The sequence below is a fragment of the Lutra lutra genome, chromosome 8 (genome assembly GCF_902655055.1).
Source record: "Lutra lutra chromosome 8, mLutLut1.2, whole genome shotgun sequence".
Taxonomy (NCBI): domain Eukaryota; kingdom Metazoa; phylum Chordata; class Mammalia; order Carnivora; family Mustelidae; genus Lutra; species Lutra lutra.
Window position 1 is genome coordinate 51,381,522 of NC_062285.1, and position 15,306 is coordinate 51,396,827.

The 15,306-nt window shown below is 42.2% G+C and overlaps 1 protein-coding gene across 1 annotated transcript in view; it reads left to right on the forward strand.

The window, feature by feature from the left end:
• CS (citrate synthase) overlaps window positions 1-15,107 on the forward strand; it is a 29,134-nt gene extending 14,027 nt beyond the window's left edge. The window contains exons 2-11 of the mRNA XM_047741245.1: window positions 652-702; window positions 1,890-1,997; window positions 3,126-3,191; window positions 3,552-3,683; window positions 3,941-4,129; window positions 11,639-11,838; window positions 12,286-12,415; window positions 12,532-12,633; window positions 13,037-13,246; window positions 13,565-15,107. Of these exons, the coding sequence (XP_047597201.1) occupies window positions 652-702; window positions 1,890-1,997; window positions 3,126-3,191; window positions 3,552-3,683; window positions 3,941-4,129; window positions 11,639-11,838; window positions 12,286-12,415; window positions 12,532-12,633; window positions 13,037-13,246; window positions 13,565-13,735 (1,359 nt within the window). The 3' untranslated portion in view covers window positions 13,736-15,107. The remainder of the gene's footprint in view (window positions 1-651; window positions 703-1,889; window positions 1,998-3,125; window positions 3,192-3,551; window positions 3,684-3,940; window positions 4,130-11,638; window positions 11,839-12,285; window positions 12,416-12,531; window positions 12,634-13,036; window positions 13,247-13,564) is intronic.
• Window positions 15,108-15,306: the final 199 nt, after the last annotated feature.

The window sequence follows — 15,306 nt, forward strand, 5'->3', positions numbered from 1 at the left end:
CCTCTTTTGAGACTTTTTCCTTACCTGGATATGCAACTTTAGCTTAATTATTTTCTCTCAGCACTTGAAAGGTAATTTTCCAGTTTTCTAGTTTCCCAATGCTGTTTTTGAGTGGTCTGTCCATTGTTACATTGTAGGTATTCTGTTTTCTCTGTGCATTTTCCAGAAACCTGTGAAAGGCGGCCTCTGCCTTTGGGCTGCCCTAGACTGGAGGGGTTGAAGTGCTGCCAAAAGACTAGATGCAGGAGAGGTCTTACCAACAGAGTGAGGTAGTTGATCAGTTTCCTCATTTGCTTTTCTGAGGCCTACCCAGAACAATTGACAGCTAGAGTGGGATGGCCTCTGTACTCCCAACAATTGCCCCTCTGACCTTTTCTGTGCCTAACAAAGCCCAGGCAGAAACCCAGATGATGGGAAGGAGCCTCTCCTCAGGGAATGCTATTAAAGCTATGGATGCATGACACAGAGTTAGGTCTGCTATTGCTCCATACTGGGAACTCCTTCAAAGCTGTTTAGGGCCTTTCACAGCTCTTTTTTATGTCAGACTGTCCTTGGAGGCTAAGATGAAAAGAGATGAGTCACTGTAACTCCTTTTTAATATTTTAGGAGGGAAAAGTAACCATTGCATAAGGTTTTGTGTTTTCTCTGCAGAATGCATCTTGTCTTGTTCTTGCTGCTCGGCATGCCAGCGCTTCCCCTACGGTAAGGTTTGGAAAGGAGAATCACTGAGGCAATCTGATCCTGGGATTGTGGGGTGGGGAGCAGCGGTTGGTTACCACCTAGCCTCTCATCATTATCCTAAATAACTCTAAGAGGTGTCCGTTGTTATTGTTGTTATAAACTATTAGTATTATTACTATTTTAAGAAATAATTCAGGGGGCGCCTGGGTGGCTTAGTGGGTTAAAGCCTCTGCCTTCGGCTCAGGTCATGATCCCAGTGTCCTGGGATTGAGCCCCACATCGGGCTCTCTGCTTAGCGGGGAGCCTGCTTCCTCCTCTCTCTCTCTGCCTGCCTCTCTGCCTACTTGTGATCTCTGTCTGTCAAATAAAAAAATAAAATCTTAAAAAAAAAAAAAAGAATTCAGTAGTGTTAGTGAGATGGAAATATCAAATATTTTTGCCTAATTTTTTTTTAAACATTTTATTTATTTATTTGACAGAGAGAGATCACAAGTAGGCAGAGGCAGGCAGAGAAGAGGAAGCAGGCTCCCTGCCGAGCAGAGAGCCTGATTCGGGGCTTGATCCCAGGACTCTGGGACCTTGACCCGAGCCGAAGGCAGAGGCCTCAACCCACTGAGCCACCCAGGCGCCCCATATATTTGCCCAATTTTTTAAGTTGTAGTAAAATATGCATAACAGAAAGTTTTCCATTTTAACATGTACAGTTTAGTGACAGTAAGTACAGTCATGTTATTGTACAACTGTCACCACTGTCCATCTCCAGAACTTTTCATCTTCCCAAATTGAAGTAGACATTAAATAATAAGCTCTCCATTCCCCTCCCTCTCTAATTCTTTTACCTTCATCTGTGCACAGTAGTTGACCGGATTTCTCTGGCAGATTGAGAAAGCCAGATTTTTTTTTTTTTTTTTTTTTTTTAAACATTTTATTTATTTATTTGAGAGAAGAGAGAGACAGTGAGAGAGAGCATGAGCGAGGAGAAGGTCAGAGGGAGAAGCAGACTCCCCGTGGAGCTGGGAGCCTGATGCGGGACTCGATCCCGGGACTCCAGGATCATGACCTGAGCTGAAGGCAGTCGCTTAACCAACTGAGCCACCCAGGCGCCCGAGAAAGCCAGATTTTAAAAAGCAGTCTTAACATACCTACTTTGTAGGAAAAATATAATCAACACTTTGATCATCACTTAACTTCTCTATTTCTCTTTTTAGAATTTGAAAGATATATTGGCTGACCTGATACCTAAGGAGCAGGCCAGAATAAAGACCTTCAGGCAGCAACATGGCAAGACGGTAGTGGGCCAGATCACTGTGGACATGGTAAAGATTATGGGGTTTTGGCTGGAAAAAGGAGCTCTGTATTGTGCCTCAACCAGAAATACCATTCTCTTCACTGACTATTAGAAGCATCCAAGCATCCTGTCCCATATATGGAAATGTTGGCACTTATGATGTTCATTAGAAATTAGACTGTTCTTTTCTGTAAATTTAATAGTTGAGCCTAACCTAATTATCTATGGGAGGGATGAATAAAGTTTCTATTCTTCTTCCCAACCCCTCAGCTTTTGGGGCCAGGACTATTAGAATTAATGCTGTGCTGATCATGCATTTATACCACAGCTCTAGCAGACCAATTAGAACAGTTTTAGGATGGCTTCTTCTCCAGTCCGAAGAGTCTGAGCAGCTCAGGTAATGATTCCACAGCAGTATTTAGCCTGTGGTCTCTATCTCCTTTTCCTGTTATAGATCGCATTTTTGTTTTTGTTTTTTTTCTCTTAAGATTTTACTTACTTATTGGACAGAGAGCACAAGCAATGGAGTGGGGCAGGCAGAGGGAGAGGGAGAAACAGGCTCCCTGCTGAGCAGAGATTCCTAAAGTGGAGCTCAATCCCAAGGCTCTGGGACCATGACTTGAGCCTAAGGCAATTGCTTAACCTTAAGTCTGAGCCACCCAAGCGCTCCTATAGATCCCATTCTGTTGACTTTGGTTGGTGGGAATGAGAGATAAGGCTGGATAGTTAAATAAAGATAATGATTTTTCAGCTTAAACTTTTCATTTCCAATGTTAGTGGTCTTCCTTGCAAAGTTTTGTTTTGTTTTTTTTTTTTAAAGATTTTATTTATTTATTTGACAGAGAGAGATCACAAGTAGACAGAGAGGCAGGCAGAGAGAGAGAGAGGGAAGCAGGCTCCCTGCCGAGCAGAGAGCCCGATGCGGGACTCGATCCCAGGACCCTGAGATCATGACCTGAGCTGAAGGCAGTGGCTTAACCCACTGAGCCACCCAGGCGCCCCCCCTTGCAATGTTTTTAGTTAACTCCTCAGAAATCTTTCCAAAATGAAGTGTTGCAAGTCAGAGAATACATTTCATCTCTCAGATCTCGTGAAACATTAACAAGCTCTAGTCTGAGTTATTCTGACCACTGGTTACATCTTGTCTCTCTTTTAGATGTACGGTGGCATGAGAGGCATGAAGGGATTAGTATATGAAACATCAGTTCTTGATCCTGATGAGGTAAGAAAGACCCTTATGTCAACACTAATAATCAGTGAGTTTACCGACTGTTTGCACACCCTGGATTAGACTGGTGAGGGTAAGGAAAACAAAGCATCTGCCTTCATGTTTTGGAAGATGGAAAATAGGTACATATGGAATAACTGAAGACTAAGTCTACTTTTTCAGTATATCAATGAGTAAAACTAAAAGTACCAAACAGAATTAAGTCATGTGAAGATTTAAGCTTTTAAAAACAATTTTTTTTAAGCTTTAGAAATTCTAACTTGTTGAAAGGTCTGATAAGAGTGAGAGTAGTCAATTATGTGACTTCTAGGCTGATAAATTTAAGATTTGCACCTCTTACTCTTCTTTCTCAAGGGCATCCGTTTCCGAGGCTACAGTATCCCTGAATGCCAGAAACTGCTGCCCAAGGCTAAAGGGGGTGAAGAACCACTGCCGGAGGGCTTATTTTGGTTGCTAGTAACTGGACAAATCCCAACAGAGGAACAGGTAAAATAGAAAGCTATTGGCCCTTCTCATTCTCTTCCTCCTTTGCCTTTCTCTAATCTCAGACACTTAATCCTGATCTGGCTCTGGGTGGTGGTTTATAGGGATGTGTAGTGAGGGGAAGGAATCACAGCAGAGTTCTGCTGTATAAGTGGACTGGGTTGAATTCTCTTGGACTTTCTTTACTCGGATGTCACTGTCTTTTTATTTCTCTTCTTTTTCTTTGCCTAGTGTTCTGAGCAATGTCTCCCTTTCCACAGGTGTCTTGGCTCTCAAAAGAGTGGGCAAAGAGGGCAGCTCTACCTTCCCATGTGGTCACCATGCTGGACAACTTCCCCACCAATCTACACCCCATGTCTCAGCTCAGTGCAGCTATTACAGCCCTCAACAGTGAAAGTAACTTTGCCCGAGCATACGCAGAGGGTATCAACCGAACCAAGTACTGGGAGGTAGGAAATTTTTATGGCAATGATTGATGTGTGGTGGAGATTCAAAGAACTTGAGTGTGAAGGAAGAAAAAGGAATGTAGAATCTTTAGGAGAACTACTTCTCTGAGTTATGCCAGAAGCTCATTTAACACATTTTTATTTTAGGCTTGCTTTCTTTCAGTCCTTAGGATTACACAGATAAATAGAACATGCTTTCTATCACCAAGTTTATTGATTTGGTTAGAGTGATATACGTGTAAAAAAAATTACAATTCCGTAATCTTGCTGTAATAGAGGTATTAAACAGGGCTGTTGGAACACTGGAAAGGATGTAACTTAACTGGAGGGTCCCTGAGGAAGATTTCGCAGAGCAGTCTCACCCTAGCCCCCAAAAGTCCCTTCTTCTTCTTCTTCAAATAAGGAGAACCTTGAGAACGTTAGGTGAATGGCACTAAGGCAGTTCTAGAGTCTAGGAGGACTAATGCCAATCAGCCAGTGTTCTGTACTGTCCCATTCAAGATACCTCTTAGGAGCAGAAGGATGGTTAGTATCCTGGAAGTGGGATCCAGACACAAATGAGCTTTATTTTCTGAAAATGAAATGTGATTTTAATAGTTCAAACTGGTCTGAGTATGTGAAGACTATTGTGCCTTGTCTGAATGCATAGTACATAATTCCTTCCGTCCTCTTTCCAGTACCCCACATGGTACCCACAAACACTGGGTAAAGAACAAGTTATCCGGCTAGGTTTACAGCAAGACATCTCATTTTCTTTTCTTGTTTGGAGACAGATAATACAGAACAGATCAGTTCCTTTTTGCAAAGCAGGTACATTAGATGATTTGACCAGGAGAAAGCCCCCAAAGAGTTCACTTGATGCCTGGCACAGAAGAGCATGCATCGCCCACTGGTCTGATGCAATCCTCTTGGGGTTTTGGCAAATCCTCCTTCATTTGATTGGTCAATATTTACTCAGTGCCAACTGTGTATAAAGAATTGTGTTTGCTATTGGGGGAAAGAGGGAGAGTGGGTTTGAAATTAATCTGGTTGGCATTGAGAAGGAAGGTATAGGAATGGTGGAAAATACACACTTTCACAAGCGCTTAAAGTGTATTTAAAGCCATACATCAGCAGGCTCAGAAGTTTGTAGAATCTGAATATATTGCTTTCCATTTTCTTTTTAAAATGCTGTTCAAGCTTGTTATTTGTATGGGTCATCATAACAGAAAAGGTTAAATTGAGATGAGCAGTTCTGCTATTGTAAAACTTGTCTTTTAGAAATTTACCACGCAGGGGCACCTGGGTGGCGCAGTGGGTTAAAGCCTCTGCCTTCGGCTCAGGTCATGATCCCAGTGTCTTGGGATCGAGCCCCACATCCGGCTCTCCGCTCTGCAGGGAGCCTGCTTCCTCCTCTCTCTCTCTGCCTGCCTCTCTGCCTACTTGTGATCTCTGTCAAATAAATAAATAAAATCTTAAAAAAAAAAAAAAAAGAAATTTACCACGCAGATGCGGCTGTTAACTGCTTACAATGCTGTTGTCTTGACTGTCATGAGACGGGGAGAAAACAGCTTCTTCATGCTTTACAGTAGATGTCTGTAAGATATTTCCTAGGCATCCAAACATGCTTCATTACTTTATACTGTTCTTTACTTAATTGTTAAAATGAATCTTGTTTCAATGTATATCATTGCTTGTTCTGCCATTATCTCTTCATGAGATGTCATGTGAGTGTGGTTGTCTTGAGGTGAATGTGTTATATTCCAGGACTTTGCCAATCTTTTGGAGAGTATTTATAAGCAGCACTGATGTATTTGTCAGCCGTAGGGTACGTGTCTGATGAGTTTACACTGCACAAACACTAGCATCGGTAACTGCTTTAGTTCAGTAGAGCTTCATGCTCTTCTGCTATTACATGTTGTATCTCTCTCAGTGGTCAGACACACTATTTCTATTCAGTTCTCTGCCTTGGTTAATTTAACCATAGATTACTTAAGTAGAAATGCATGACATCATTAGGCTGGTTATTTCTGTTTGAAAATTTATGTCGAGGGGCGCCTGAGTGGCTCAGTAGGTTAAGCCTCTGCCTTTGGCTCAGGTCATGATCTCAGGGTCCTGGGATCAAGCCCCACATTGGGCTCTCTGCTCAGTAGGGAGCCTGTTTCCCCCTCTCTACCTGCCTCTCTGCCTACTTGTGATCTGTCAAATAAATAAATAAAAATTAAAAAAATAAAAATTTATGTCAAGGAGTTTATGTATGACCTGAGTTTTTACTAGAGCCATCAGTCAGTTCATACTGGTTTTTTTTTCTTTTTCTTTCTTTCTTTTTTTTTTTTTTTTAAGACTTTATTTATTTATTTAACAGACAGAGATCACAAGTAGGCAGAGAGGCAGGCAGAGAGAGAGAGAGGAGGAAGCAGGCTCCCTGCAGAGCAGAGAGCCCGATGTGGGGCTCAATCCCAGGACACTGGGATCATGACCTGAGCCGAAGGCAGAGGCTTTAACCCACTGAACCACCCAGGCGCCCCTCTTTTTCTTTTTAATGTATACCTTAAGAGGATGATTTTTAGCATGTAACATTTCTTCCATAACAGAGATTAATAGTATAATCTATTGAGTTGAAAAAGTTAGGTCTCTTGCTGAATGACCTCACTTCACTCATGACCAGGAGATTGCTATGATGCAACCAGGTGTTTAATTATGAAATAAGCTTAAGATGTTGAATACAGGGGCGCCTGGGTGACTCAGTTGTTAAGCGTCTGCCTTTGGCTCAGGTCATGATCCCAGAGTCCTGGGATCAAGTCCTGCATCGGGCTCCTTGCTCAGTGGGAAGCCTGCTTCTCCCTCTCCCATTCCCCCTGCTTATGTTCCCTCTCTCACTGTGTCTCTATCTGTCATATAAATAAATAAAATCTTTAAAAAAAGATGTTGAATTCAGTAAAATTTGCTAAGTAGCTGGCATATCAAGTTTTCCTGATAATGCCACCTTTATAAAGCCTATGACTGGTATACATAGGTTTTGAAGTTTTTATAATAAAATCATCATCCAAACACCTGAAAACTTTTGAATACATGTCTGATATTATGCTTAAATTCTTTTTAATCATTATCTGATTTAATCCTCAGAACAACCCTATGAGGTAGATGTTATTTGTTATTCTCATTTTACTGAATGGCAAAACTCAGGGTTAGAGAAGTTGAGTAGCCCAAGGTCTTGCAGCTAAAAGTGATAGAGACCAGATTCAAACTTGAGTTTCCCTCACTCTGGAGGCTCTTCACCATTAATACTAGCTTTCTTCTTTTTCTTTGTCTCCTTAAAAATGATTGAAAGCTAACTACCTGGCCAGGATTTTGGTAGCCATGGAGATGCTGGCTCACGTTGATGATTATAGTCAGTTTTGTAACCTTTATTCCAGATAGTTGTGATGTTGGCATGTCTTAATTGTCTTTTTAATTCCAAGGCTTGATGAAGAATGTGTTGGTACAAATAGCTAATAGCACCTCAGTGTTAGCTTATTAAAAAATAAATAGCAGGAGTTTTCTGTCATTTGTTTTGTTTTGTTTTGTGTTGATCTTTTCTTGACTATACAGCATTGACCATAGTAAGGATCCCACATTGTCATACCTGGTCTAGTACATGTTGGTTTATAAACTTCATTCTCAGTAGTGGAAATTGACACACAATCTCCTTTATGTGTCTTCTTTTTGATGTGGCCATCCATACCTTCCAAATAGTTTTGCAAGTTAGTGTATATACCACAGATAACAATTTGTCTAGCCCAGGATTCTGTTCTTGGCATTGTGCGAATCAATCCAGGTCTCTTAGAACTGCATATACTTGATGCAGGCTTCTGGAAGTAACCTACTTCCTTGGGGGATATAAAGGAGGTATAGTTAATAGTATGATTGTCATATAAGTAATCTCCTGAGAACTTGCAATTGTTAGGCTGAGTATTTCTTGCTTCGAGTAGCTTTTTAACTTATTGAATCCAACGGCACTGACAAAATTCACTATTTGATACTTTTTAAAGTTATTTTAAAAAAGAAAATGCCAAAATCCTGTCTTGTCCCTAAGGAACTTAAAATCCCTTTGAGAAGATAAAATTGAGACATAAGAGTTGAGTAAGCTATTAATATCACAGGTGGCTAGATTATATGTTTCTATCTTTTTTAAAAAGATTTTATTTGGGGCGCCTGGTGGCTCAGTTGGTTAAGCAACTGCCTTCGGCTCAGGTCATGATCCCAGGGTCCTAGGATCGAGCCCCATGTGAGGCTCCTTGCTCAGCAGGGAGCTTGCTTCTCCCTCTTCCTCTACCTGCCACTCTGCTGGCTTGTGCTCTCTCTCTCTATCTGTGTCAAGTAACTAAATAAAATTAAAAAAAAAAAAGATTTTACTTATTTAATTTTAAAGATTTTATTTTTATTTATTTGACAGAGAGATCACAAGTAGGCAGAGAGGCAGGAGGGATGGAGGGGAAAGCAGGCTCCCTGCTGAGCAGAGAGCCCGACATGGGGCTTGATCCCAGGACCCTGAGATCATGACCTGAGCTGAAGGCAGAGGCTTAACCCATTGAGCCACTCAGGCACCCCAAAAGATTTTATTTTTTTATTTTTTTTAAAGATTTTATTTATTTATTTGACAGAGAGATCACAAGTAGGCAGAGAGGCAGACAGAGAAAGAGGAGGAAGCAGGCTCCCTGCTGAGCAGAGAGTCCGATGCGGGGCTCGATCCCAGGACTCTGAGATCATGACCTGAGCAGAAGGCAGTGGCTTAACCCACTCAGCCACCCAGGCACCCCAAAGATTTTATTTTTAAGTAATCTCTACAACCAGTGTGGGGCTCGAACTTATAACCCCAAGATTAAGAGTCTTATGCTCTACCAACTGTGTTTCTCTTTTTTCTTTTTCTATGTTTCTCTTAATAAATGAACACAACGCTATTTATCAGGTAGTCTTTTTTTAAGTTTAAATTTCAGTTAGTTAACATACAGTGTAGTATTAGTTTCAGCTTACAATATAGTGGTTCAGTACTTCCATATATCACCAGCTGTTCATTTGGGTAGTCTTCCTAAAAAAACTTGAACCTGAATCTACTCAAGCCTTTAGATCTAACTCTCAGTTTATAGAAAATACAGTAGACAGAGGAACATGTTAAATGATATCACAGGTATATAACCAGCAAAATCTAAACTGGGAAGTTCTCCAGAATGAGTGATCCAATTTTTCACAAATAAATTGCAAAGTTAAAAAAGGGAGAGAGGGGCACGTGGGTGGCTCAGTCGTTGGAGGTCTGCCTTCAGCTCAGGTCAGGATCCCAGGGTCCTGGATTTGGGCCCTGCATCCGGCTCCCTGCTCGGCAGGAACCTTGCTTCTTCTCTCCCACTCCCCCTGCTTGTGTTCCCTCTCTCGCTGTGTCTCTGTCAAATGAATAAAATCTTTAAAAAAAAAAAGAAAAGGGAAAGAGCACAAGAGGGAGCTTAACATTGATTAAAAGAGACTTCAGAGGGGCGCCTGGGTGGCTCAGTGGGTTAAAGCCTCTGCCTTCGGCTCAGGTCATGATCCCAGGGTCCTGGGATTGAGCCCTGCATCAGGTTCTCTGCTCAGCGGGGAGCCTGCTTCCTCCTCTCTCTCTCTGCCTGCCTCTCTGTCTACTTGTGATCTGCATGTCAAATAAATAAATGAAATCTTTTAAAAAAAGAGAGAGAGAGACTTCAGAGAAGCATGAGATGATTGCAATGTGGGCTGTTTTCAGTCCTGAATCAAATAAATGAGGTGGAGGGTTTTATAATCAGGGAAATTTAAATACGGAGTAGATACTTAATGATATTGAGGATTTAATTTTTTTACTGTGGAATAAGGGTTTTATGATTTTTATTTCTCAATAGCCTTTATCTTTTAGAGATAATATGCTTAAATATTTATGTGTTGGAATATATAATGTCTGGAATTTACTCAAAGTAATTTGGGAGGGGAAAGTAAGGGTGTGATGAAACAAAAATGTCCATGAGCTAATTGTTTAAGCTACATGATGCTTATTAGCTGAGTGGATAACTTTGGGCAAGTTACTTGACCTGGCCAAGCCCCAATTTCTTCATTTATAAAATGAAGGATGTATTACCTTACAGGACTATTGTGAGAAAAGAAAAAAAAAATGCAAATAACATACCACAGTGCCTATTATATAATAAGTGCTTAAAAAATGGAAGCCTTTGTTATTAACTAACAATTGAATGCCACTGTTTGACCCTTGGCATATATGGTGAATTTTCTTTGTAAGGTGGAACATAGAATTGTTAAAACCTAGTGTCTTAGCTCATTCATTGAGTCATGTACTGGGAAGGATCATGATTACACATAAAAGGCTTCAAAATCTGACTTCGGGGGAGCCTGGGTGGCTTAGTCAAGTATCCGACCCTGATTTTGGCTCAGGTGTCCTGATCTCAGGGTCATGAGATCAACCCCTGCATGGGATTCCGTGCTCAGTGGAGAGTCTGCTTGAGATTCTCTCTCCCTCTCCCTTTGCCCCTCCCCACCAGTAAATAAATAAATCTTTTTTAAAAATCTGACTTTGGCATTTAACTGAATGCTCTGAGCTTTAGTTCCCTCACCTTTAAAATAGAGGTCACGGGGCACCTGGGTGGCTCAGTGGGTTAAGCCGCTGCCTTCGGCTCAGGTCATGATCTCAGGGTCCTGGAATCGAGCCCCACATCGGGCTCTCTGCTCAGCAGGGAGCCTGCTTCCTCCTCTCTCTCTGCCTGCCTCTCTGCCTGCTTGTGATCTCTCTCTGTCAAATAAATAAATAAAATCTTTAAAAAAAAAAAAAAAATAGAGGTCACTATGTGGTAAAAATTGGAAATTTTTTTAAAAGATTTTATTTGGGTATTTTTTTAAGATTTGGGTATTATTATTTTAAGATTTGGGTATTTTAAGATTTATTTATTTGGGGGGTAGCTTAAGCTGGGGGAGCAGCGAGGGAGACAGAGAAGCAGGCTCTCCACTGAGCAGGGAGCCCAATGTGGGGCTTAATTGCAGGACTCATGGATCATGACCTGAGTCTAAGGCAAACACTTAAGTGATTGAGCCACCCAAGCACCCCAGAAATAATGTGGTTTATTTATTTATTTATCTAATATATTTATTTGACAGATAGAGAGAACACAAGCAGGGGGAGAGGAAGAGGGAGAAGCAGGCTTCTTAACGGAGCAGGGAGCCTGATGTGGGGCTTGATCCCAGGACCCTGGGATCATGACCTGAGCCGAAGATAGGTGGTTAACGACTGAGCCACCCAGGTGTCCCCAGAAATAATGTTTTAATATACACAAGACATACATGAGATCCTGTGTGCGAATCCCTTAGTGCAGAGCCTGGATCATAAAATTATTTGGTTAAATAGTTATTGTTTTTAGCCTCCATATATAATTGCTGAGCATAACACCATCAACCAATCCATGGGGGACAAAGAGCATCCTTGCCTAATTCTTTTTTGTTGATACATTCTTTTCTTTTTTCTCCATTTTCCTCCTTTCCTCTCAGTTGATTTATGAAGATTGTATGGATCTGATCGCAAAGCTACCTTGTGTTGCAGCAAAGATCTACCGGAATCTTTACCGGGAGGGCAGCAGTATTGGGGCCATTGACTCTAAGCTGGACTGGTCCCACAATTTCACCAACATGTTAGGCTATACCGATGCTCAGTTCACTGAGCTCATGCGCTTGTACCTCACCATCCACAGGTAAGCTAGACCCAGCAACCACAGCTACCAGATGCCTGGGTTGGTAGAAAATTTTAAGAAAAGCTCCTTAACATTCTCATCTTCTGGGAACAGGTGGCAGGCAACAAGGAGATGGAAACATGGCATAGGATCACACAAGGCAAAAAAGGAGTCTAGTAAAGGAAGTCCAGAGGTGTGGGGAAATTACCATAACCACGATAAGAACAAAGTAATGCTTCTAAGAAGCTTGGGAAAGGTGCTAGTTGCTGCAGTAGGTGATCTTTCAGCTTTCCAGGAGCTCCCTCTTATGGCCATTGCTGTTAAAGCTGGAGTGAGAGTGTGGGATCTTGGCACACAGGCATCATCAACCAGTGACCTCTCCAGCCCTGTAGATTAGTGAACAAAGGCTGGTAATGAGATTGGGACTTCTCTTACCAGAGCTTTTCTCCTTTCTTACTTCCCCCACAGTGACCATGAGGGAGGCAATGTAAGTGCCCATACTAGCCACCTGGTGGGCAGTGCCCTTTCAGACCCCTACCTGTCCTTTGCAGCAGCCATGAATGGGCTAGCAGGGCCCCTCCATGGTTTGGCAAATCAGGTAAGACTCCTTTTCTTTTCCTGCTCCCGGTTTTTCTTACTCCCATGCTTCTGATCTTGGCATTCTCTCCTGGAATATGTATTGATACTATCTTATTCCCTAAACCTTACCCACAGGAAGTACTTGTTTGGTTGACACAACTACAGAAAGAAGTTGGCAAAGATGTGTCAGATGAGAAGTTACGAGACTACATATGGAACACACTGAACTCAGGACGGGTAAGCAGAGATGCTTAGCAGCTAGGAAAGAACCCAAGATCCAAATTGTACAATTTGGAAGAATAAAGAATAGAATGGGGCACCTGGTTGGCTCAGTGGGTTAAGGCCTCTGCCTTCGGCTTGGGTCATGATCTCAGGGTCCTGGGATCGAGCCCCACATCGGGCTCTCTGCTCAGCAGGGAGCCTGCTTCCCCCTCTCTATCTGCCTGCCTTTCTGCCTACTCGTGATCTCTCTCTCTGTCAAATAAATAAATAAAATCTTAAAAAAAAAATAGAATGAAAGAGGTCCCCTAAGTTAGAGAAGACTTCCCCCCGCCCCATGTTTGTCTATCCTGAAGAATTTAGAAAAGACAAGAACTTCTACTTGAGAGTACAACTGGCTTTTTACCCTTGCTCTTTGCAGGTTGTCCCAGGCTATGGCCATGCGGTACTAAGGAAGACTGATCCACGATATACCTGTCAGCGAGAGTTTGCTTTGAAACACCTGCCTCATGACTCCATGTTTAAGCTGGTTGCTCAGCTGTACAAGATTGTGCCCAATGTCCTGTTAGAGCAGGGCAAGGCCAAGAATCCTTGGCCCAATGTAGATGCTCACAGTGGAGTGCTGCTCCAGGTGAGTCTTCCCTTCCCTACATTCCCTTTAATTTGTGCCAAACGTTAATGTTCTCTGCCATGCAGAAAATCAGAGCAAAGACTAGTCAGAGCAAGGACTGATGCCTTCTTCCTTATTCTTTTGATAAAGTTGCGTATGGCGGAGGGCAGGTGCAGGCAAGAGGAAAGGGCTGTTCTCTTTTCAGAATCCTAGTTACTGTACTTTATATAGTGTCATTTCTGTTGAAGGCTGAGTTGGTTTAGGTTACTATCACCTGGGACTTGTGCATGCCATTAACCTAGGGCCTTTAACAAAACTTTTTTCTCTCTTATCTTACAGTACTATGGCATGACAGAGATGAATTACTACACAGTCCTGTTTGGGGTATCACGGGCACTGGGTGTACTGGCACAACTCATCTGGAGCCGAGCCCTAGGCTTCCCACTAGAGAGGCCCAAGTCCATGAGCACGGATGGTCTGATGAAGTTTGTGGACTCTAAGTCAGGGTAAAACTGAAGACTGGGGGAAACTATCAGAAAGTGAGGGAGCTTTAAAAAAAGTATAATTTTGTTTTGTTTCAGGGGGCTTTTTAAGACAAGATTAAATTGTATCTGAGGCACTGATAATAAGTTTGAGGTTAAAATATAAATTAAGACTTTAAAAGATAAAAAGTAACCCCTTCTTCCCCAGCCAGTACCTTTCTCCTGCCTGGTGAGTTGCCCATCAACTATAGGGTGACCAGGACTAGTGCATGTGGTATGGGTTAGGTTTGGGCCCCCCACCAACTCTAGAGTGAGAATCTCGCTCTCCTTTGCCTGGGTCGAAGCTGCAGATTCTCTGGAACCACTTCAGAGCTTTTGGTTCTACTCTCTCTAGCCCTCCAGAGGCCAGCAAATCAGGACTCTGGCCTCTTCTGTTTCCATAGGAATCATGTTGGATTGTCAGCTCTATCAAACCCCATTGCTCTCTCCCATGCACACAGACACTTCCTAGCAAGACCTGTGGTTAGTCGAACATCTTTGGCACTTTTTTTATGCTACCAGGTGACCATAAAGGCCATGGCATTCATTGTATTTGATTTTTTAAATTATCCCATGAAAATTAAGATCTGGAGTGTTCTTTCCCCACTACTTTAATATGACCCTCCTTGCAGATTTTCTATACCTGCTGCACCTCAAGCTGAAGGTGCTCCGTACCTCCCCTTCTTGGTCGTCACTAGAGACCTCTTTCAGCAGGTTGTATATGCCACTGTCTGAGCTGTGGTCCTTCCCAGTCATTTGGCTTTATCAGTGCTTAACATGAACTGAGTTTTCACTTCCGCGGAACACAAGCCACTATCTTCTGACTTTTTCCCCCTTTATTTTAGTATGCTGTGGGCCATTGAATAAGGACTTGGGAATGACTAGCATGGTATTTTCATAGTCTGGTTCCAGGGATATGGGTACTTCTTTCTGAGCAGGGAAATTTAAGATTGGCTGTGGTTTCCTTTGAATATCAGGTCCTGGGGCTGAGAACATTAATAATAGGCTTCCCTTCTCTTTCCCTGCTACCAGGAAATATCCCTTTATTTATCAAGTTCCTTATCCAGCCCCTTCCCCAAGAGCTCACAGTACAGTGTTTGTTTTTTAGAAGCCCCATTTGCACAGGTTTTCAGTGACTCAGAATGCTCTACTGCCTTTTCTTTAAGAAAGGATTGAAATACACTCCTACCGTGCCCCCTTCCTCTCTTGCAACTCCTGCCTGTGTTTGTGTGGATCCCTAATCCCTAGAACCACGCTGAGATGGACACATTGTCTGTATACCCCTGGGTAACTGTCAAGTCATGATCTAGACTTCAGGTTGTTCTGTATAAAATGCAAAATAAATGTTTTTATTAACAATGCTTGAGCCTGCTATTAAATAAGGCCTGTAAGAATCTCTGTTATAAAGTAAGGAATCTGGCTAGCAAGATCCTAGACTAAGTGGGTCCTAAGTTATCCTATACATCTCTTTATCTTTACGTGGATTTGACATTCATTTACCCTAATAAGACAGGGTCCCTGTGAAATTTCCAAAGAAGAGTTCTGTTTTTCCTCAGGGTT